This window comes from Aythya marila (assembly GCF_965140915.1).
Source record: "Aythya marila genome assembly, chromosome: Z".
Lineage (NCBI taxonomy): Eukaryota > Metazoa > Chordata > Aves > Anseriformes > Anatidae > Aythya > Aythya marila.
The window spans coordinates 40166252-40189147 of NC_139080.1; the positions used below are offsets into that span (position 1 = coordinate 40166252).

A 22896-nucleotide genomic window follows, 5' to 3' on the forward strand; every position below is an offset into this window, starting at 1 on the left:
ATAAAACCCATGGAAAAATGTTAAGTAGAAAGAATTGCTACTTTGAACAGAGAGGCTACACCATGAAAGACACTGTAGCCTAGACAAAGCTTCAAATTTGCTTCAGCCAACAGCATACCAACTTGGAAAGAACTGTATCCTGGTCTTTCAGGATAATCCCATGCTAGCACAAGGCTGTGATTAGAACTTACTGAAACATTTACCAAGCAGCAGAGCCCACTTACGTTCTGTGTTTCTTATGGAGTTGCACTTAACAGTAGTGCAGTTGGTTTTGTGAAAAATGAGAAGCTGGTTGAAGAAAACAGTCACCAGCACCCAATATTTTCTCATGAATTAGTGTTTGAACACACGCCTGGTGACAGTACTTAGTTATTTCAAGTTTGCAAATTTATACACAGGAAAACAGAATTTGCATTTTCTTAAAACTTGGCTTAAGGAACAAGTGCTGCAATGTATACACTGAGTACTAATACTGATTATTTAAATTTACACCAAATGAACCTAAAAAATTAGCAAGCTATCGCAGCAAGTCAATTAGCAAGACTCTTTCCAACAATCACCATAAACATGCAGGCAATTGTGCCAATTATCTAATAAGCAGATGGGGCTAACAATTCTCCCTAACATTCAATATAGGTCACAAAACACAGATTTGCTTCTTAGTCTCATTAAATAGATTAAATACAAGAAGCTGTTAAACTAACACCAAGGTTCCCATTTGAACTGCAATAACAAAATATATACCCCAGAAATCTGTTGCTGCTAACTTGACTTGTTCAAAAACATGTACTGTTTTGGCCTTTACACCTAAGTGGTTAAAAAACACCCATAAAGCAACAAACATGCTGCTCTCTCCACGGTATCCCAGTGTCGAGCCCTCACAAAAGGAACATATGTGATCTTCTAGATGTAAGGGGGGAGGTTGTGCTTTCTTCAAATCTTAATCAGATATTTACTTATATATTACAGAGGCTCAAAATTGCTTGGGAGATAAACACCATGAATAAGTGCTAAGTTTCACGGTTTCTTTGGCTGATACCCTCCATTTCAATTTTAATAAATGCATTATAATCAGCACATGACCTAAGAAAGTGTCTGATGATCAAACAGAAAACTATTAGCCCCATAGCCATAACACTTAAATTTCAATTTAGTTTCACTTCCTAGCTTTTGTTCATCACACTTATTTCTATTTTTGTTTGGTTCCATACTTTTTGCAGGTTTATTTTATAAAAACATAAAGCAACTGTTAGCAAGACTTCTACACAGTGTTGTGATGGCATCCTCAAGGACAGTTTTGGAGCAAGACTACTTTAATGCAGAAAAAAATATCAGTCAGCCACTAAGGAATTAGAGTGAAGCAGACAAAATGAGAAAAAACAGTGTGCACAACATACATAGCTCAATGCAATACAAGAAAGAGAACCTTTTTTAAAAAAGGGGCCAAAGACTTAATTGAAAACTCATGGGGATGCTTGGCTTTGAACTTCAGTGTAAGAGAAAACCTAAGATGCATTTGAAAACTCAAAAAAGTTTTCCTCCAGAGCAGTTACATTTCTTCAAGTTCTAATATGGGAATTAATAATTTTAGGGTTTTGTTATTGTTGTTTTAATGTTCCTAACATCAAGTAAAGCACCCATCAAAAATACTAGCTCCGATACAGTGTTTCCTCTATGCAAGTGGCTGAATATAATGCAGTAACAATTATTAAGGGAACCTCAACTGACCCAACTAGCTTTTCACTAAGAAAGGAAGCAATTTTTGTTTAACTAAGAATTATCAGAATGTTCATCTTACCTGTCCTGTGTATTTACCTGACCAGACACCTACCTATGCACCAACTCAAAGCTAATCTCTAAAAGGGTGAAAAAGATTGGACAGACAGAACAAAAAAAGTATTAAATTTACCACTGATGACACAGACTATTCCTACATGGTTCATGGCTTTGTAATACATTTTTACTGGTTACTGAGCTCCACTAATGTAGCACCTTGCATTGGATTTTCATAGTCTGAGTAACACATGCATTGCATGAGAGGTCTGATGCAACCTGTGACTTTCCAAGCAACATACTGGATTGTCTCTACTTTCCAGACATTTTTTGCTCAAGTTCTCTTTTTTCTAATTGTCCTGCAAGTGATGATACCTATGCCTCCAAGTGGTTTTCTAAATATTTTCTAAAAAATTCCCATAGTAATTTTTTCTGAAACTGCTTATCAAACAAAAATGAAAATCATTTACCTTTTGAATTGCTTTCCAATTTAACTGCAATTACTTTGTCTATCAAGCTGAATTAGCATTAAACTACTGTTAACCTGAGTCTCTCAAGATAAGAAATAAACCTACCATACTGCAGTTTTACAGCTTTTTTCCCCTGGTACATTGAAAAATTGTGTGCTTACTAAACAAATGTGCAAATTGACCTCTAAATGCTAATCCACTAAAAAGAACCACATCCTCTGTAAGATTACTTTCCTGTGAAACCCATTACTCAAACTTTCTTTAAACCAGAATACTGCATAGCTGCCTAATATGATTAATCAAAAGACTAGTTATCACCTCTTCTGTCCACCAAAGGCATATAATTACAGTATGAGAAAGTCAGCTATGAAAGAAAGTACTGTGTTAGGGTCCAGCAGAGCTATCTTGACTCTGCATCTACCATGTGGATTGAGTACTGTTGTCTATGATAGGCTCAGAAGAAAGAGTACAGTTCCAAAAAAATAGCCAGGGTAAAAAAATCTAGCTAAGCATTAGAATTAAAAGCTTGAAGGAGGACATGATGACTGTCTATCATGTTTTCATGGCAGTTTAGACATCTTAATTGAGGAAGGAGAACCTCCTTTTCAGCTTTAAATTAAGATGCTGAAGTAATGAATCAAACCACTGAAATTAAGGCTACATATTTAACAATATTAATGTCCATTCCTAAAGAATGGCACAGAAGCATGCTCTTCTACACTATAAAGGTTTCCACAGAAGATATTTTCACAGTAGATATACAATCATTCATAGAAACAGTTACCTCTGAAGCTCTTAGCTGCGTACTTGCTGCTTTATACTCCAATTCTAGTCTGTTCTTCTCAGCAGCCACCACAGTGCTCTGAAGAACCAGATCTGTTTTGAGCATGTTCAGTGATACACAATGCTGCATAGGAAAAAAGAAAATGTCTTTTTTTTTTTTTAAACATCCCCAGGAGAAACTCAAAAATAATTACCATCAAGCTTCAGAAACCATGCATTTTCTCTTTAGTGATAGCATACAATCCCGTACTGTGCTCACCTTTTTGGAAGACTTAACACAAAGAAGAAAAGTGACTTTTTGGTGACTCAAACTCTTCAAGACATGGAATCCACCCACATTTTTAATCTGTAGGCATTCAGATATCACTTGCAACTAAACAATGTTATACCAAAAAAGCATATGTTCTCTCCCTACACCACATACTCCCATATGAAGTTCCAGAAAAGGTAAAGCTATCTCAGTTCTTTCTCAGAGACAAATTCCAACAGGTGGAGTTTGATGGATTTCACACATCACACCCAGAGATGGAAAAACAATCAAGAAATAAGCACATAAAATACATGCCCCTCTCACTGGCAACGCAAGAGTGAGTGAACATGAAGTACATGGCAGGAGCTGTGACATTCTCCCTTCGTGTTCTTTTACCCATGAATGTAAGAGCATGGTCTTAACACAATCAAAATCTACTAAGTATCATAAAAGCTCTGGATGCCCCTCAGTTAGTACAGTAACCATTTAGAAGGGGTCCTTGAGTGTCCTACCTTGAACAAATGCACAAGTACAGATGGAGGTTCTGCTTTGGAAGTTTTATAACAGACTTTAGTGAGCCTCATTCTCTGGTTAGGCAACTTTGACATTAAAATGATAATTTCTGTAAGTGAGATAGCCTCGGGAATGGTCTGGAAGACTTCAAAATCACCAACATTTTCTTGCCTATGTAAAGAATAGCTTCAAGTATAAAGCACTAAGAACCCAGGCTCTTTTTTTTTTTTTTTTTTTTAAATAATCAGCATATTAGAGAGGACCCCCCTTCTCTTAAGGTAAGGGCACACAAAGTTCCCACTGTAGACCTATGGAAATGAATATTTCAGTGTTAGCTTCCAACCCTAGTAGTAAGCCAAATGTATGAGTTCTTTACTACTTGTCATTTCAACACAAAGTTCCTACAGTGTGAACTTAGACACAGAATAAGTTTCCTTGTTTCCAATCCACTTAAATAATCTTAAAATTATCAGAGAAGCCAACTCAGAAGAGAGTTTTAATTAAAGGTGATGAAAAATAGAAGTTAAGCCTATTTAAGATAACAGCACAAGAGAGCTATATGCAAAATTTAAACCAGAATTTGAAACAGTGGAACAACTCTGTTTCTGTCAAGTGGTTGTAAAGAATTGACTCGTACCAGGTCTACTCTGCCTTGTATATTCCTATAAATATACATGCAGACCATCACTCTTGTTGACTGTTCCACATAACCCACAGAAACTCTTTAAAAAACAGATCACATTGCTACCATGCAAACAAAAATCCCATAAACATTTTAAGTTTCCTTCTGTAGCAGAAATGAGTATGCCCTGAACATAAGAATAAAAAAAAAAAAAAGCTTGTCACCTGAATAGCCTACAGCTAGCACAACTACAAAAACTACAGAACAAAATTGAAAAGATTCCCATAAACTTGGAAACATGCATGAAGTTTGGTTTGGGAATGAACAGAAATGCCTGGCATTCAGTAATTTTAATAAATCACATGCCAAAACATTTTTCTTGAAACAGATCATTTTAATCTCTTCTATAGGCACTAGCACATATTTCCTTGAGCACACAAGCCGTAAAAATTAAGCTGATACACAAAATGATACAAAAATACCTTTTGTGGTCAATAACTACTTCAAGCAAATACCATCCGTTCTGCCCTACACCCTGGTATACTAAGAAATCATACAGTATGTGTCAAATACAGTTTCTTATACCAGGGAAAAGAGACTTAAAACACTCCTTCAGACAAGTTTTACAACAGTCTATAAATTACTTCAATTGTCTTTACAACAGGAAAACACTTGGGACAGTTTACATACAGGGAAACGGGCACTAAACATAAAAGTGTCAAAACCCTTTTTAACATGGCAGATGTTTTCTGCCATTCTTTTGCATTTTCAAAGTTGCTGGCTAGCTGATTGAAAGATGCTCTCTCAGACACACCAGTCATTCCTGTCCAGGGCTATCAAACAAGCAGCTCATCCATTTGGAAGCTTTTTTTTTTTTTTTAAATAAATACCAACAACTGAAGAGTACTGAAATCATCATTATTTCAGAGGGAATATTCAATTCTTTTCAGGAGTAAGCAAGAAAACATTTCAATGTCGCTAAGACATGGCAAAAGAAGAGCATACAAGATCAAAGTTGTAGTCAGAATGGCACCGTTTCTTGCCAAGTGCGAAGCCACAAGCAGATTCCCTTAGAACTAGAAGTAATTGTTTCTTGCCCCTTACTTATTCAGAAGACAAATTAATGTAATTCACCTTCCAGCAGTTCCCCTTATTCAGGCTTACAAGGTAAACTAATGTAACAATTAAACACACAGGGCTTACTTTTATTTTTAATATTGAACTCTAAAAAAAAAAAAAAAAAAAAGACAACAAGTAACTCATGACACTAGAGCCTGAGAGTACTTTCCTGATTCTAGCCTTCCTTCACAGTCATGGGTCCTTACAGTTTCAGGACAGTTTTTTCATGTGGGTACAGGAAGAGTTCACATTTTCCTTAGTTTTAGCAGTAAGACAGACTTTTAGCAGACTAATGACTGTTCCTTTTTTCAATAGGAACAACGATATAAAAAAAGTAGATTATTAACTAAGAGGAAGAAACAGTTCACACGAACAAGCAGTATTCTGAAAAAGTACAGACTGAAATGATTACGCAGTTCATTTCTGTATTTACTGGATCAGTCCATAAAGGACTTTTGTCACCAACAAATAAACAGGTGCAAGTTCATTAAAGCTTTAGAAGGAGTTTATCATCAAGCAAGGTAGCTTGTAAACATTTACAGTAATGCATCCAAATGTTGCATAACTCCTTCTTACATGAATTAGAATCTTCACACTGGTGGAACATATACCATGAAAAAACACGTACCTTTATGAGATGCATTAATTCAGAAACAAGTCTTGCTTTTTGCGTATTTATTTCTTTGATCTTTACATTTGCCTTTTGAGATTCCTCTTCTAGGTTGATAGCATCCTGTTCCAGCTGTTTTATACTATGGAAGGAACCAATACATGATTAATCCTAATTAAAATAAATTGCAGAAAATACCAGAATTCTTAAATCTTGTATGTAATAAACCAACAGTAAGGAAGAATAGGTATTTTTGTTTCTAAACATTCCAAACATATTAGATGCATTCCCCATACATGAACTTTATGCCTAAGAAACTGAAAACACAAAAACTTTCATAATTAGAGAAATCTGAATTTAGGTTATTAAGGGCATCTCTCAGCAACCATATGGTTTCTATAAATTTCAGACTTAAAGCGTCAGTGCAAGGATGACATTCTTCCTCTGCTACTACTTGCTCACAACAATACAGCATCCAAGAGTTAAAGGCTTACTTAATTCTTGCTACACATACTAGTAAGTAAAATCTGCACCTTCAGCTTCCCGCATGTACTGCAGAAAATTAGAATTTTCACTCATTTTAAATACCAAAACTGCATAATTATGAAGAACTTCAAATGAAATAATCATGCTGTTTAGGTAGCTGCAGAGGGCTCCAAATGGAGACATTCAAAAAAGGCCAAATACATCAAGACAATAATCTAGAAAACTACAAACCAGTCTTCTCACTTTGATCCCTGGGAAACTGCTGGAGCAAGTCCCTTTCAAAAACACTCCTAGCAACATGAAAAGGCTGTCAAGAACAGTCAGCAAGCACTAACCAAGGGTTAACCTGACCACTCTGATTGTCTTCTATGACAAAATGACCAGATTTTGGATGACGGGAGATGAAGGGAATGTCATTTACCTTAATCTAGGCACGCTTCCTGTTAGGTTGTATAATAAAAGCTCACCTGCACGCCCATAAAGGAGTACAGAGAGATGCTGGCAGATGGGGGAAGCTCAAATAATGCCCTATCTTGGCTACTCCCAGGCCCATCATAGAAGTCTCCTACCTATCGAAGGCCCATCTCCACAAGCCCAGAGGAGCCAAGGACACCCCAGCTGGCACTAACCCAAATTAAAGATGAGGAGGAAAGGATATCCTGTTCCAGGACAACCTCAACCCCATCGTCCAGGTGTGAAAACCCATCAGGATGAGTCAATGTCTGAGCACTCCCTAGACTGTGACAAGTTCATGCCTGTGGTTATGGCACACATTATATGGTGCAGCAGAAAGCGTTTCACAATTGCACAGGACTTATGCGATACTGAGGGGAGAAATTGAAGGCAAGGAAAGCAAGCAATCTAGGTGACGTGGGAAGGATGAAGTGTGAAAAAAATAGAGGGATACAGGCACCAAGGGGCCAGTTACACATGAACAGCTGGCAGGTTGATACACTTGTACAGTCATGTCCCATGCCCACTCAGCACAGTCCGCTCTTTCTTGTCATTAAATTCCATTTGTCACTTTTCCTCAGCTGAGGGACTATTTGTTTGGCATTCACATGTGCATATGGGGGGCCTACCTGCAAGCAACTAGTCAGGATCACAAGTCAGAGGACCAGATGATCTGTGGTACCAGCAGCTACAAAGACCAGAGTTCGTGGACTTAAATACCAGGCACAGGTGTAGCACCACAGACTGGGGGCCCACGAGTCCACAGTGCTAGCACCTGGCATATAAGTGAGCTTTTGTTCCTTAGTGAAGATCAAGCCAGACTAGCTGGCAACTAGGTGAAGTGGCCAGGGAGTCAAGCATGTGTTTGTCTCTAAGGTTGAGACCACAGAAGCTGGATATCAGAGGGAACAGGGGAATCCAGGCCAGCTGCCAGAGAGACCATGGGGTTAGGTGTCTCCAGGGGTAAAACCCACACTTACATGTGCAGATCTAAGGATGAGAGTGCAGATCTAAGGATGAGATGACAGGAATGTTGATATGCTTCTAAACAAATTAATAAGGTCTACAATGAAAAGACTAGCCTCATGGATCAAGGGAAAGCAGTGGTTATTGTCTACCTGGACTTGAGTAAGGCCTTTGACCTGCTGGCAGTACCTTGCCTAAGGAAGCCAAGAATATTGTTAACCTTCTTGGCCAGGGCACACTGCTGGCCAGCAAAATCCTCCCCTGGTATACACTGGTTCAGTACTGACCTCCATATATCTACGCTGTGTGCCCTACTCACTGCCCCAAGGATCTTAAAGCTGCCTTTGCCTTTCGTACTACCAGCAAGTCCCTTCTGGTGTGCCAAGATGTGTGCTACCAAGAGAGAGGGCTATGGCAATCTCTAAGCAAATGAATGCAATGATTTCTCACTGGAATCCTATGATTTTATTAATTATTTAGGATATTGTTATATGGCTTCTCAACTACTATCTTAATCCCTATTTCTAAGCACCCTCTAGATCTTGATTATGACCTGTATCTGACACTTAAGTATTTTTTTATATTAAAAGCACGCTTCAGTAAGTGGAAGACAGTATACATTTATTATTAAAATTGTTCTCATTTCACACATAACACAATTTGTTTCCTACCTATCATACTTCACAGCAATTTTTGATTCCAATTGTCTCCTCTTGTTTCCTCTCTCTAAGAGTTCCTTCTTCTGTTGCCTGAGCTCATTGTCTCTCCGTTCCAGATGTTTATGTCTCTCAAGCAATGTTGTCAACTGCGTATCTAACGACTGTAACGTGCAATTGATAGCCTGAAATAAGAAAAAACACAACATTAGCATTCTTGCTTTAAACGTACCATAGTAATACATGGAAGCAGGCTATGCTTACTGAAAACAAATATCTGAAAACAAATGCCTACCTGCTGCTGTTTTTCTAGCTGCTGTCTTTCATCTGTATCCACCAAATTAGTGAGAAACTGGGCTGCTCTCAGAGACACATTACTACAGAAGGTTAGGTTTGTATAAGCAGATACTTTAACAATGTATCTTTCTTCTGCTGTGTACAGTTGCCTAAGTTTGGTTTCTTGAATGACCTAAAAAATGAAAAATACTCTTTTGACAAAAATGTTAATTAAGGCAATGCTTTTCAGAGCAAGGAATAAACTAGTTGAAATCCACAGTAAAGAATGTCAGCTTATGCAAAATTCTGATTTGTTAACAAGTTTTTGCAAAAAGATGATGTAACATTTAATGCATTTTTATACTTGTAATTCAGAACAGTCAGCAAAGAACTTTTAAGATACCATCACACAGCCTATGCGACTATAAACAATCAAACAGCTTCCAATTATTCTGATGTATAAGTTACTTCTAACCCTATTACGTGCTTTTATGGGTTTCTCTAACAATATTATAAGAACGAGCTTTGGTGAAAACTATTAACATCTGCACTTGTGCTTATTTATGGTACAATGAACAAATGCATTGTACTACGTGTAAATACATGCAAACATAGCCTGTGTACCTAACAACTAAAGGCACACAACTAAATGAATAGAGGAAACCATAAGGTGACCTGTAAAGCATGAACTTCAGTTAAGCAAGCATATTCATAGAAAAAAAACTATGGGAGATAAAAATACTTGAATAACTGTTTTTAGATTACTTGTGTCAAACAGGGTATTATAAATAACCAAACGTTTACCATAACACAAGGTAACGCAGTACTTCAGAAGAATGTAGAGTGCCCAGTAAACCAAGAAGAGCAAAAAGAGACTCCATGAGACAAAAGTTATTTTGACTAATGCTACTTTCAGATTATACACAAAACACCTCCAATATTGTGTTCACTTGGCTCCTGGACATTGCAAACTGTTTTAATTTTGCTTTACAGCTTATACCATGGTTGATGACATTTTCATCATAGTTCTTTTCCACATGTTCAGCTCTATAAAAATTGGTCTCCTTTTAAACTGGAACTTTCTGAGAAGTATGAAATACAATGTTGAAACACTGCATTTCTCAATCAAAAGTAATAAAAGCAGAAAAAACTTCACACAGCTTAACTGAGAAAATGCCACGTGCAAAACATTCATAATATTAGCTTATCTTTCCTGCTATATCAGTGATTTTACACTTGCTCACAGAGCTCAGGAAAGGACAGAGTATCTAACCAAGTAATTCTGAATGATCTACATAATATAACTCTCAGACCTATTACATAGGTATCTGCTTCATCAGGTAATAAACAGAAAACAGTGACATTCTAAATAGGAAATGCTTAAAAAAAACACCCTTTCTATTCCTGCTTTTTCTAATCTAGGTCTCCCTCCACTTTTATTTTCTTCCTCATTCTTAGCACTTGAGAAACGAAAAAGACAGAAAGGAGCAACAGCTATCCCAGCAAAAAACGTAGGAATTGTTCTCTATTTAAAGAGACTGTTCCCTGAGATTCTTGAAAACACAACTTTCATTGTTCTCAGAGAGCCCAAATAATTCCTTTTCCACTTGGAGACTTTATTCTTTATACAAGACAGAAAACAGGAGATCAGCATGGACAGATAAGTGAATAAGGATTAATGCCGAAACCAGTCATGTTACTTATTACAATCCAGCAATTATGAGCTTGGAAGACTATGTAAGAGTAAGGTAGTAAACTTACTCTGAATCTGAAGCCTTTTTATCCTATTTATCATATCAATTCTAACTGAAGTTGCACAGCTGTAGCAGCCAGAATCTGAACATCAGATGTAGAAAAAGTAAGAAAGAAGCACCTTCCTAATCATTGCTTTAAGACCCCATCTCAGGGATTGAAGGGGAAGAGGTCAGGACAAACCTCAATTCTCCACCCACCCATTTTCTTTCTAGGTCAGCTTTGTTATGTACTATTAACTGTTTGATTAGAACTTTGTCCACAATATTTCAGACACTTAATGTAGAAGTTATTATAATAAGAACAACTTCATATAACTGACTCAGAACAACACCTGGGTGGAAGACATTGAGCTTTCTGCAAAGTAATGCAGTAAGCTTATTGGATTTGTTAAAATGTCTTGCAGTATCATGAACTGCTTGTATATCATGAACTGTTCTCTCTTGTGAACTCCAAATAAAAGGGCAAAACATTTTTTGTTATATTCACTTTAGCTTGCCAAATAATTCCTGAAGTAAAACTTAGTTGACAGGTGTGTTTGTGCTATTTAGTACATCTCACCTTTTCGATCATGTTTCTGGTCTTCTCTGTTCCCACAGGGACATCATGAATAGAATACTGGTAACAAAGATAACTCATCACAAGAAGTGGAGCATCAAACAACTCTCGTAAATATGAAAAAAATCCGTATTGGCTAAAGAGAAGGAAAAAAAAGCAAGCATCACCAAAAAAAAAAAAAAGACATAAAAGCAAGCTGAATTTAATAAAGGGTCAGAAGTCCCACTAATCCCAAATTGAATTGGTAACAATTTTATTTGCATGGAAAAACCATAATACATAGCAATGACACAAAAACACTACATTTAAAACCCTTTCCCATTGATTTAATCTGATACATACCGTAATTCTTCAATAGGTCTTGAAGGTAAGTTTCCAGCACATGATACAGCAGGTGCACACACAGCATTCACTCTTAATTTCTGATGATCACGTGTCTAAATATAGATTACATTATTTGGTTAAAAAGAATGGAAAAAATTGCTTTGTGAAGGCCATATATTGTTCTTAAGAAGGATTTCACTAACTTAGAATTATTTTAAACTACTTAAACCTATGGAAGAACCTACAAAAAACTCCTCCTGCTCAAGAATGACTACGACGTACAAAAGCTTATTTTTATATGTAAAAATACTACACATTAGTTATAATAAAAGCATTCAAATCCAGTGCCATGTGCTGAATCTTAATAGCTAAGCTAGGTGGTAGTCTGTATGGATGTACTACGGAAGACCCTTCTTTCAGGCTGCATGGCCATTTTGCACAGATAATGGCAGATCACTAGCCACAGAGGCTTTGATCTTAATGGGGCAGAAAAGATTGAGTATACACATGAAAGATCGGTTTAGCTACCTAAAGCAGCCCAGAACTTCAGACAAAAATGGCTCACATATAAAAATGACTAGCTTCTAAGAAGAGCCAATAAGTCTTCAAAAACTGCAGAGTAGTTTGTCATCAATCAAACTACTCTAAGGAGTGTAGCTGGGAAGCACTATGACAGTTAATGTCCTGTCTTGTGACTTTTTTTTCTCCTACGTCATCTGTCTGGCTCTCAATGGGCACAATTTCCCCATGGCTCCAGGAAAGAGCAACATTAGAAAAATAATAAGCCTGATTTGTTGCTTGGACCATTATCTTCAAGAAAGATATCCTCTTGCCATTTTAGTCAGGAGGTACTGGAAATACTTGGTACTTAATTATCAGCTTCCTGCTCTTGTCATTTCCTTTTATCAGCACTTTTTTTGCCTCTGCAGTGATTATTACATTGCCAAGGAAGACAAGAGCTTTTTCTAAAGAGAAATATTTTCCTAATATTTCCACATTCCTCCAGTTTTGAAAAAAATCTTACTTACTAATCAGATTAAAGTCTTTGAATATTCTGTATTAGCTACTGCAGTGATCTTATCAATGTTTAGTAACTAAGACTCAGTACCTTCCTGCAATCCTAAACCCCTCTGTTAATTTTAAAAGAAAAACTAATCAAACTGTATACCATGCTTTCTTTCCCAACTTAGGTCTGTAGGACAGTGCTCCTAATAAAAGGAGCTACTGCAACCAGCAGCAAAGGTGGATGGATGTGCCATGTTGGCTAGTAGACAAACACACAAGCAAGTGGATGCCTTTTCCAATAAAGGTTCCAGATGTTGAGTTTTACCATGCTTGGAAGAGCAGAAAAAAGCCTCATGCCTCTCATCCTGGGCATATGCCAAACTAGCTGAAGCATCCAGATACTTCAAGGACGCTTCAAGTACAATAAATACAGATTGAATAATAATTAGGAAACATACTTTGGAGTCTACTACCCTTTGTGTTAGCTGCATATTAGTACAATCAACTTTTAAAATTACTGCCTACTTGCCTCCACAAGAAACGTATCCATATCTTCTGGACTCTCAAAAACGAAAGCCTTCATGTCATTGGCCGGAATGTGATTTTCAATATATTTAGCGTGTCTACTGTCTTTCATATTGATCTGCTCGCATACAAAAAAAAAAGTTAAGAAAAGGTAATGATAAGAGACTGTTTTAATACAACTGAACTTAACAACCCTTCCATGCCAGCAGTCAGCTGATATCCAAGCCTACAGTTCACCACCATTTCATGTCTGGTGGCTCTGCTCCAACGCTAGTAAAGATACCATACTGTTTAGAAGCAACTGGGATAATAAACCAAATACACAGAACTCCATGCTTTACGAATTATTCAAATGCAGTTCTCTTTGACAAACATGAATAAAGAATTGTGAAGCCCGAGAAAGACAAAGACTATATTAAACTTTTTTATTTAAGAATTTAAAGAAAGTATGAATGAAGCTTTTACTAACTGAATAAAACGTTAATATTAGAATTCTGCAGTAACTCACCAGTATTTAAGATATTATATCCATGATAAATGAAGACAAAATTACACAGAACCACACAATTTAACAGCCCCAAGACTGCCAAAGGCTGGATAAACTTACTATCAATTTGAAAACTAAAGCATCTAAGTAAGTGAGACTAACTTACATTTATCACAGAACAAAGTTCAAACATTAGTGGATTTTATAGATATTAGTCATTTATAGATATTAATGAGGCCTTAAAGTAAAAGCAAAAGCCATCATACCAAGGTATCTACAGAATTAATTTGATGTGATCTTACAAAAAGAATTGGAATATCTGGTAATAAGAGGAAATTCTAGGAGTAGGCTTTTCCTGTGCTTGTAGCTGGTTATGCAGAGCACACCACAAAAACATCTGAGGAGCACAGTGATATGATGAAATATTTGCTGAGCAGATTGCGCTTTAAGGAGTGGGCCCTCAGTTGCAACTACCACTGTATTTTTAGGAAGCCACTTAAACCTAAGTAATTAGATGTACTTTTGAGGAAATCTGCAGCATGAACCTTAAGAAAGAACTTCTTACTGGGGAGGGAGAGAGAAGGTATGATCTCATCTTACTCAAAAGGAACGAAAAATACAGAGTTCACCATACCATACATATTACATACATATACTGCATGCAATTGGCAGCTAACTTTAAGGTGTCTTGCAAGTTCTGAACTAATTCTCAAAGTCTTGCAAGCATAAATAGAAATTAATTGATTAGTGATATAGATGTAAATTTTCTTACCACAAGCATTATGGGCTCACAAACTGTTTTTTTAAACTTGTCTTTGTTCTTTCTTAGCCACATAAGAGCAGAGTGTGTATCTTGATATTTCCCTCTAAGAGTCTCTTCTTTCATACTCATTATATTATTAAGTTGTTCAATGCGATCAATTATTCCTGTGATTTAAGACAGTTTCTTAAACAGAGTCCATAGTAAAAATACATTATATTCAGTATTTTTCAATATTTATTGACTACGTTACCACAGGAGTAGGGCTGACAGGAGAGTATAAGAATTTAGAGTTTCTATTCCCACATTCAAAATCCCACTTATTCTAAAGGGATTTAAAGAATTATTCAAACTTAAAATTTAGAATAAAATTATAATTGTCCAAAGCATAATGAAATGTGTACAGCATTTATTTATATTAAAGAACATAAGAATTTAGTCCTAGAAGTATCTCTTCAATTCATGTTCTACTGTTATATTTAGAACCAGTAATACCCCAAGAGAAAAGAAACTGGGGGACTAGCAACATGAAATTTGAGTGATATTTCATGTTTGCAGAAAAATGAAGACATGACCGTAGACTGTGTAAGAAAGCATTTGGTACTGAGGAGAAGCAGAGGTTGAATACCTTCTATGCCTCTTGAAATAAAGTACATAGCCTCTCTCCCTCTAGGTCACTTGATCTTTCCCCAGGACACTTCAAAGTAATTTACTGAAATTAATGTTAGCTGAAGTTCTTCCAAAAAGGAAGAATCAGCATCAATAGCTAATATACTGCCACAGAGATCATTTTAAGCAACACATCTTTAAAACAAGCTTTTTTCCCCCACCTTCATCCTGCAAGTACAAACAAAACTGGCAAACCAGTTTCTTTACCCAGGGATCAAGGGAAACTAACTTCTTGTAAGAGTAGTTTTAATGTCAATTACTTCTTTTGAATTTAAGTGTTCTTATCTCTACAGCTGGTTTTGTTACTTTTAATAAAACAGTCAAGAGGGCTACTAAAGTAACAATCTGCAACTCTGAGGCTTGAGGTAAATGTCTCAAATTATTTTTACTATAGCAGGACAACAAGCAGATGCTGTAGGAGCAGTCTTAAAAAATAAAACAAAGAAAAACAAGTAACTTACTTCTCTTTTCCCGTTCTTGGTTATTTTTCTCTGTTGTTACATCACTAATATCACTCTCAATGTTTGCCCTTTCTCCTTGTAAATCTTTCAGTTCATTATTAACAGCATCAATTTGTGGCTGAAGATTCTCACAGTTGCTCGCTGTACTGAGTTCATCGTTCCATTCCTCTATCATCTTATGAGCACTTATTATTTTCTTCCTTCTATCCATTTCTTCATCTTTTTTCATTCTGAAAGCTTGATTAATTTCTTCAATCTAAGAATTTTGAATATTTTCAACATTGAGAGAGTTTAGTATGCAATATTATGACAAATAACTAGTATATCACTGAGACAGGTATTAAATACAGATGTAACCATGCATTAAAACCGTATGTTCTAGTTCTAATAGCCCTATGACAAATTAGAAGCTGAATAGATTTTGTTAAGGTTTAAGAACATTTAATCTAAACTAAAATCAAATTTTTACATCATTTTCAAAGATCCTTTATTTCTACAAAAGCAGAAGTTTAAAACATCTTTAACACATTTGTAAGCCAGTCTAGATTACATAAAGCCTACATCACAAAACAGCGTGCAACCTGAATTCTGCGCCTTGATGTGTAACTTAGAAATTTCTTGATGGAGTGCATAAGTGAAGAACAGCAATTCTTCTTTGCAACAGATTTTTGCAGCACCTTCTTTAAAAATGCTTTTAGTTAACAGAAGCAAAAACCAAAGTCTCTTGCACAGAGTATCTGAGGGAGTTTTTAATGTTGTGTGTATTACTGTACTACCAAGGCTGTAACTTTTCAAGAAAAGCCTGCAAAATATTGCTCATATACATACCATCCATTCTAAAAGTTTGTTGCAAAGTAACTGATTTTATGTAGCCTATAACTATCTAATAGCAATTGGTGTTTGGAGTAATGGGCATTTGATTCTCAGGAGATTCTGTTCTGCCCAGAAGGTGCAAAGATTCATTGTATACTAGAAGTGGAGTATAAAAATGCTGCTAGTGCTTGGAGAGAAATCTCTGACATCTGACTAAAGAGTAGACAAAAAAAAGTTTTACTGCAGAATTTAAGGAGAAGAATTCTACCTGCACGCAGGATGTGCCAAAGCTAGTACCAAATTAATATATTAAACAAAAAAGCACCAAAAAGTCAAAAATCAAGACTCTTACTTGCTTATCTTTCATCTCCAAAGCATCTTGCTTTTGTTTACATTTTTGGGAAACCTCCTTGATTTCACCAGCCTGCATACAACAACATATTTAAATCAGATAGTAATAAAATGCAGAATAAATGCTTAGTTATGTATATACTGAAAATTCCTTCAAGTGTGACTGATTCTTACAGATAAAGCTGTAAGTGAATTTTTATGACTGACAAAGACAAGCTCATCATCTTATTATTACTCTTACTTCTATCTGTAACACATACATTTTCAGCAATTTGTACAAAACTGAATATTGGCGTATAATCTGTTCACAGTCATGCAAGATCAGCTATGGATCTGCAAACTCTGGCACAGAGGAAGCATCCGAACCTAATCTTAATTAAAATAATTCCACCTTTGATTTAAACAAACAAAAAAGTTACACTCAGACCCTTAAACTGAAAAGGGTTACTGCCTCTTTTTCCAAATTGACTTAAAACAATACATGTTGGTAGGAACTCCTGGAAGTCAAGTCACCCTATGCAATCCCTTGCTCAAAGCAGGTCTTACTAAACCATGTTACTAAGGCACATGTCCAGTTGAGTCCTGAAAGCCTCCAATGCCCAATTAATTAACTGAGTCTGTGAATCTCCAAACCCTCCAAACCTTCCCAAATTCCAAATTGCCTCTGCTACTTGTCATAGCAATAGGAATAAGAGCAGTGAAGGCCCATTTGTCTAAGGAGGCTACCTAGGAAGTGCAATGAGAGGAAAAGACGTGAACTTGGCAACCTTCAGACTCCTCACATTATCTCAACGTGGTATTACAAGACTTGAGTTGTGGTGTGGCTAAAATTAACAGGTTTAAAAGATTCTCAGTTGGAAAAAGTAGTTAGAAAAAGCTACTAATTGCAAGTTGCATAATCAAATAGAATTATGATCACAGAGGAAGCGTGCTGTGCTTTCTGAACAAATTCAACTCCTCTCCTGAACTAAAAAGGCTGAAGGATGGGAATCCTGTGGGTAAATTCCAGTGCAGACAGGTAAATAAAAACAGCGCTCCAGCTGGAAGGAATTTCTTCCTATAAAATATGTCACACTGAAAAGCTAAGATGTGCGAAGAACAGAAAATAAAATTGTGCAACTCTTCTTCATCTCGCAACCTAAAAGGTGAACATAACTTAAAGGCCTTGACTCTGCAGTTGTTTGTACAGAGACAAGATGGAATGATATGCCTTGGTCTTGCAGTTGACCGCGATACACTAATGACTCCACAGCGCTGTCTGAAAAGTGCACAGGCTGGCACTACGAAGAAGAAAGCCTTTCCTGGGAAATTGATGCTAAATGTTCACAGAAAAAATTTGAAGCATCTCAAAGTCAGGAGAGTATTACAGAACTGGAATCCAATTTTTCAATTATCATTACATTTTCAGTTATCATGTATTTATACGTACCAACTTACTGAATAGATTAACGACAACAATCTTGTTTAAAGTTTTTGCGGTACAACCAAAAAACTCCTGCTTTATACTACGAAGTACTACACAAATTGCATTGCACCCTTTTCAGAGGTCCAAGAGTCTGGAGCATAAACTATTCCAGCATTCTCTCACACAATTTTATCAACCTCCTCCTCCACAATGGGCAGATTTATTTTCTTCAGAATCTGCACACCCCACCCACCCTAAGCACAAAACTTTACTCACAGTTCTTAATCTAACCAAACACTTACAAGGGTTTAAACACAAACAACAGAAATAGTCATGCACTCTCTCTGGGTACTTTAATTTCTTTCCAGATTTAACACTGTCTTTACTTTCATACTATAGGAAATCTGTAACACCATGACTGGCTTGAAATGCTACACTGCTCTCCCTTAATGCCCAACTAAATGTTTAATTAAAAAAAAAAAAAATTACACAAATAAAGTTACACTGCTTTGATAGTAAAAATCACTCAACTCATGCTGGCTGATAGTATAATTATCCCTGAAATACTCAAATCCTTGCATCTATAAGGACTGAATTTTAAGCTATAATGAATTCAAGCTGTGTCTTTAAAGAAGTGAAGAGTTTCTGAAGAACTAGCAGTCAAAGTAATTTGAAGGTATGGTACCTTAAAGCCATTGAGGTTTTGCCTTGGGTTAAAACTAGTGACAGTGCTGGCAGAACACACCCTGCTTCAAAAGAAACTAGAAAGCAAGATTAGAATATCTCGGTAAGTCTTCTGTGGTTAATTTACTTCAAATGTCACATCTCTCCTTCTTTGCAGCTTTTTGGCTTCTGGAATTCATAGATCAAAATGCACCTAATACATTCTCTGAGCCCAAAAGAAGCATGACTTCAGAATAAAGCTAACCTTGTGAATATGTAGTACATTGTTTATATAATATATATATATATATATATATATATATATATAAAAAAACACTTCACAGGTTTAGATTCAGTAGAAACAAGTTGATTCAAGAGTAAGTCCATCAAGAGCATGAGTCAATCAGGTAGCACACTCCCCCAGTTCCACTTTTACAGTTCCGTAGCGAACAGCCTATATAAGAACACTCTTTGCAAGTTAAAACTAAAGTGTTCACTATTTTTCCATAGGCTTCTGATGCAAACAGGGAGTAACTCCTAAATGAGTAGAGACCAATACCTCGAGGAACTGTGGAAGCAGCAGAACTCCTTCCTGTTCACAATATATACATATATAGAGATATAGATATAAGCATTAGTATAACATTAGTTAAAAATGAGATATGACTAAAACACAGAAGGATAACACTAAGCCATGAAAACAAAGCACAAAGGCCCTTTCCAAATTATGAAAATCAATTGAAGCTTTCATCCATTAACTTTCCTCTAAGGAAGACCACCTACTTTTTAAAAACAAAGAACATTAACAATAAAAAAAAAACAAAAAAGCCACACCCCACTTCAATAAAACCAACTTTTTAAGAAGTTTATATACATGTATGTCATATAACAGTGTAATAAACTCTTGCAGCACTGTGGAGCTCTGAATCCAAAGTCTGACTACAACTGTTCTTAGTAAGATTTTTGTTGTTCACACCAGTACCGCTCTTCAATCTGTTTTTTTGCTTGATTGCAATTTTGGGTTTTTGATTTGTTTTGTCTTTCAAAGAAAGCACATGGAGAGTGTAGTAACTCACAGTGCACTAAATTACATTCAAGTAAAGTGTCAGCCTGATTCTACAAGCTGCATCATGACAGCCGTGTCACAGGTGCCTTCACACCAAGTTATCTGATTTGAATTACAGTTATCTTCAAGTAGAACTCACTGCTGTAAATATTCTCATGTTATCAGTTAACTTTGATTATTCATCCAAAATTTTTTACAATTACTACTGGAGCCTGAACAGTACATTCTCCTGCAGAGAATTACAGTACTTTTATTGACATCTTCCACAGCTGTAGAGAGAACAGCTATTCAAAGCCAGATACCAAGCTGTAAAGCACAGGCAGGCTACCCATTTAAATTCTTCAATGCATAACAATGTTCACAACTGATGGAGGATTACTGTATACTAAAAAATAAACATATAAATACCCTACTTACAAAAGTAGATTAAACATTAGAAAAAAACCCTTATGCCAGAAAAGTTGCAAATTTGCTTAAATTAGCCACACAAACTGACCACATTTTTTCTAAGATACACCAAGTTGGAGAATTTGCAAGCTGACTAAGTTTTGCAAAGATACTACAGAACAGACAAAAACACAGGACTAATTTAATACTGTTATCTAACTTCAGGAACCTGTAACATGATAACCCTGAAGACTGTGAAGGTTCTTTAAAAGGTACATAAGTATCTTTAAAGATGCATAAGTATCTTTAAAGACGAAAAGTTCCTGTTCATGTAATACCAAGAGAGGAGACACTAGAGTGGCTGCCTAAGGTTTATTAAGAAACACAATCCTTAAGTTTTACTGCTTTTAGCGAAACACCAATATGCAGAACTCACTGAGAATCAATAGCAGGAGAACTTCAGGAAAACTTCTAGAACATATTAGGGCACACTAGAAAGACAGATGTCACTCTTCGCAAATCTGAACAAAGAACACCTGAATACTATAACTGAACTTAAATTACCTACCATACATTTTATCTTCTTATCCAGACTCTTAAAAGATTCTACAGTTTCTTCTATTTTTTTCACAAGTGGAGACTGCATTTCCTTCAGATTCTTCAGTTCTTCCCTGGCCTGGTCTCGGATTTGTTTTACTTCCTCATGCTGCTGACGAACAGTTTCATATTCCTTGGAAAAGTTTCAAGTAAAATAATTAAAGACTTCTGTCTTCCTTTCCAGTATTATTTATACTGCTTTAACATTTTATGTAATTGAACACAGGTTTTAAGAGAAAAGTCTCATACAGAAACCAGTGTTAGCATGACTACTTAAGTAATCCGCCTGTTAGTAGTGACGATGAGCAGAAGATACAGAGATCGTTCAATCCCCACTGAATAGGGCACACTTTTAGTGGCTCTCAACAGACAATGGAAGTAGCAGAAGATACGACCAACAGCTTTGCCTTTAAACCCATCTTGGATCAGCGTCAAAAAACTAATTTAGCCCCTTCTGTCTATACTTTGAGCATTAATTAGGCAGAAGTCCTCAAGCGAAGGAGCAAGTAACCACAGGAAATTTCAGGAGAAAGAAAAAGAAGAAGTTAGATGGATCAGAGCTAGGAACATACACTGAAGTAAACTGAAGGGGAGAAGGCAAGAACAAAACTTTCAAGGAGAAAAAAACATAAAGACACAACACATGCATACAAATCCTCCACCAAACACTACAATAACAAGTCACTATCTAGGGAGCCCTGAATTATTCTGATTTTTAAAATAACACACACAAAAAAAAAAGGGATTGCCTGCAAGCTCTGTCCATTTTGCACTATCTGCCACTGTACTGGGTTAACATAACAAGGCTATAGGAGCAGGAGGTGGGGGGCTGTAGAATACTGCGGACACTAAAACCAGTGCAGCAGGAGGTGCTCCAGGCAGGCAGCAGCAGTTCCCCTGCCGCCTGTGCAGGGAGAGGCCCCCGGTGGAGCAGGCTGTCCCCCTGCAGCCCATGGGTCCCACACGGAGCAGATCTCCACGCTGCAGCCCCCCCATGGGTGGAGGAGCCCCCAGTGGAGCAGGTGGATGTGGCCTGGAGGAGGCTGAGGCCCATGGAAAGCCCCCACAAGAGCAGGCCCCGGCAGCCCATGGAGAGGAGCCCACGCAGGAGCAGGGGTCTGGGGGGAGCTGCCGCCCATACTGGAGCAGTCAATTCCTGAAGGACTGACCTGATGGTACAGACCCATATTGGATTGGTTCTTGAAGAACTGCAGCCTGTGGGAAGCCCACATAAAATCAATTTAGGAAGGATGGCATCCTGTGGGAGGGACATCAGGCTGGAGCAGGGAAGACAGTGAGGAGGATGGAATGGCAGAGACAAAGTGTTAAGTACTGACCACAACCCCCATTCCCCTGAGCTGCTCAGGAGGAGAGAGGAAAAGTGTTTTTAGTTTGCTCATAGCTTCTTACAGCTCTTGTCTGTTAGCAACAGGCAATAAATTACATTGATCTCTCTATGCTGAGTTTGCTTTGCCTGTGATAGTGAGTGATCTCCCTGTTATCTCAACCCATTAGCCTTTTTTTCACCATATTTTATTCCCCTTTCCTTTTTAGAAGGGAAGAGCTGTGTGATTGAGTTAGCTGCCCATCAGCGTGAAACCAACACAGCCACTTTTTCCTAGTTAGTAATTTAATCACCACACTTGTAAACATAAAAAAAATAATCACAAATATATCTACTTAGACTACTCTGTCAAAATTCTTTCTTTGTTATATCTTTTCTTGTAAAGCAGAAAAACATTCGGAGAAAGATGTGATAATCCAATTTAAGATTAAAAAATCCCTTCAACACGACATAGTTCTAGTATTGCAGTTGTAAGAAAAACACATCAGGTAAGAGAAACACTGAAAATAAAATTAAATCTTACCACCCAAGGTCTTTTTCTCTGAAGCATGTCAATTAGGTCTAGATGGCGCTTGCATTCATGGTATCTCTCAACATCTTGTTTGTATCGTTCAACCCTCTGTTTCATTTTCTCCAATGAGTAAGCTTTTTCTTTGCACAAATTCTGTAAGAATATGCATTTCATAATTTACAGCATCTACTCTATGAAAACACTTTTCAGAAATTATCCATACCTGGACCCCTCGCTACA

The 22896-nt window shown here is 36.8% G+C and overlaps 1 protein-coding gene across 1 annotated transcript in view; it reads right to left on the minus strand.

The window, feature by feature from the left end:
- The window catches only part of SMC5 (structural maintenance of chromosomes 5), a 44288-nt gene that overhangs the window by 14849 nt on the left and 6543 nt on the right, over nt 1-22896 (minus strand). The window contains exons 6-17 of the mRNA XM_082784212.1: nt 22669-22809; nt 20772-20933; nt 16684-16755; nt 15519-15774; nt 14401-14555; nt 13146-13259; nt 11630-11724; nt 11291-11423; nt 8997-9170; nt 8717-8886; nt 6159-6282; nt 3028-3150 (exon numbers count right to left, since the gene is read on the minus strand). Coding sequence (XP_082640338.1) covers nt 3028-3150; nt 6159-6282; nt 8717-8886; nt 8997-9170; nt 11291-11423; nt 11630-11724; nt 13146-13259; nt 14401-14555; nt 15519-15774; nt 16684-16755; nt 20772-20933; nt 22669-22809 — 1719 coding nt within the window. The remainder of the gene's footprint in view (nt 1-3027; nt 3151-6158; nt 6283-8716; nt 8887-8996; nt 9171-11290; nt 11424-11629; nt 11725-13145; nt 13260-14400; nt 14556-15518; nt 15775-16683; nt 16756-20771; nt 20934-22668; nt 22810-22896) is intronic.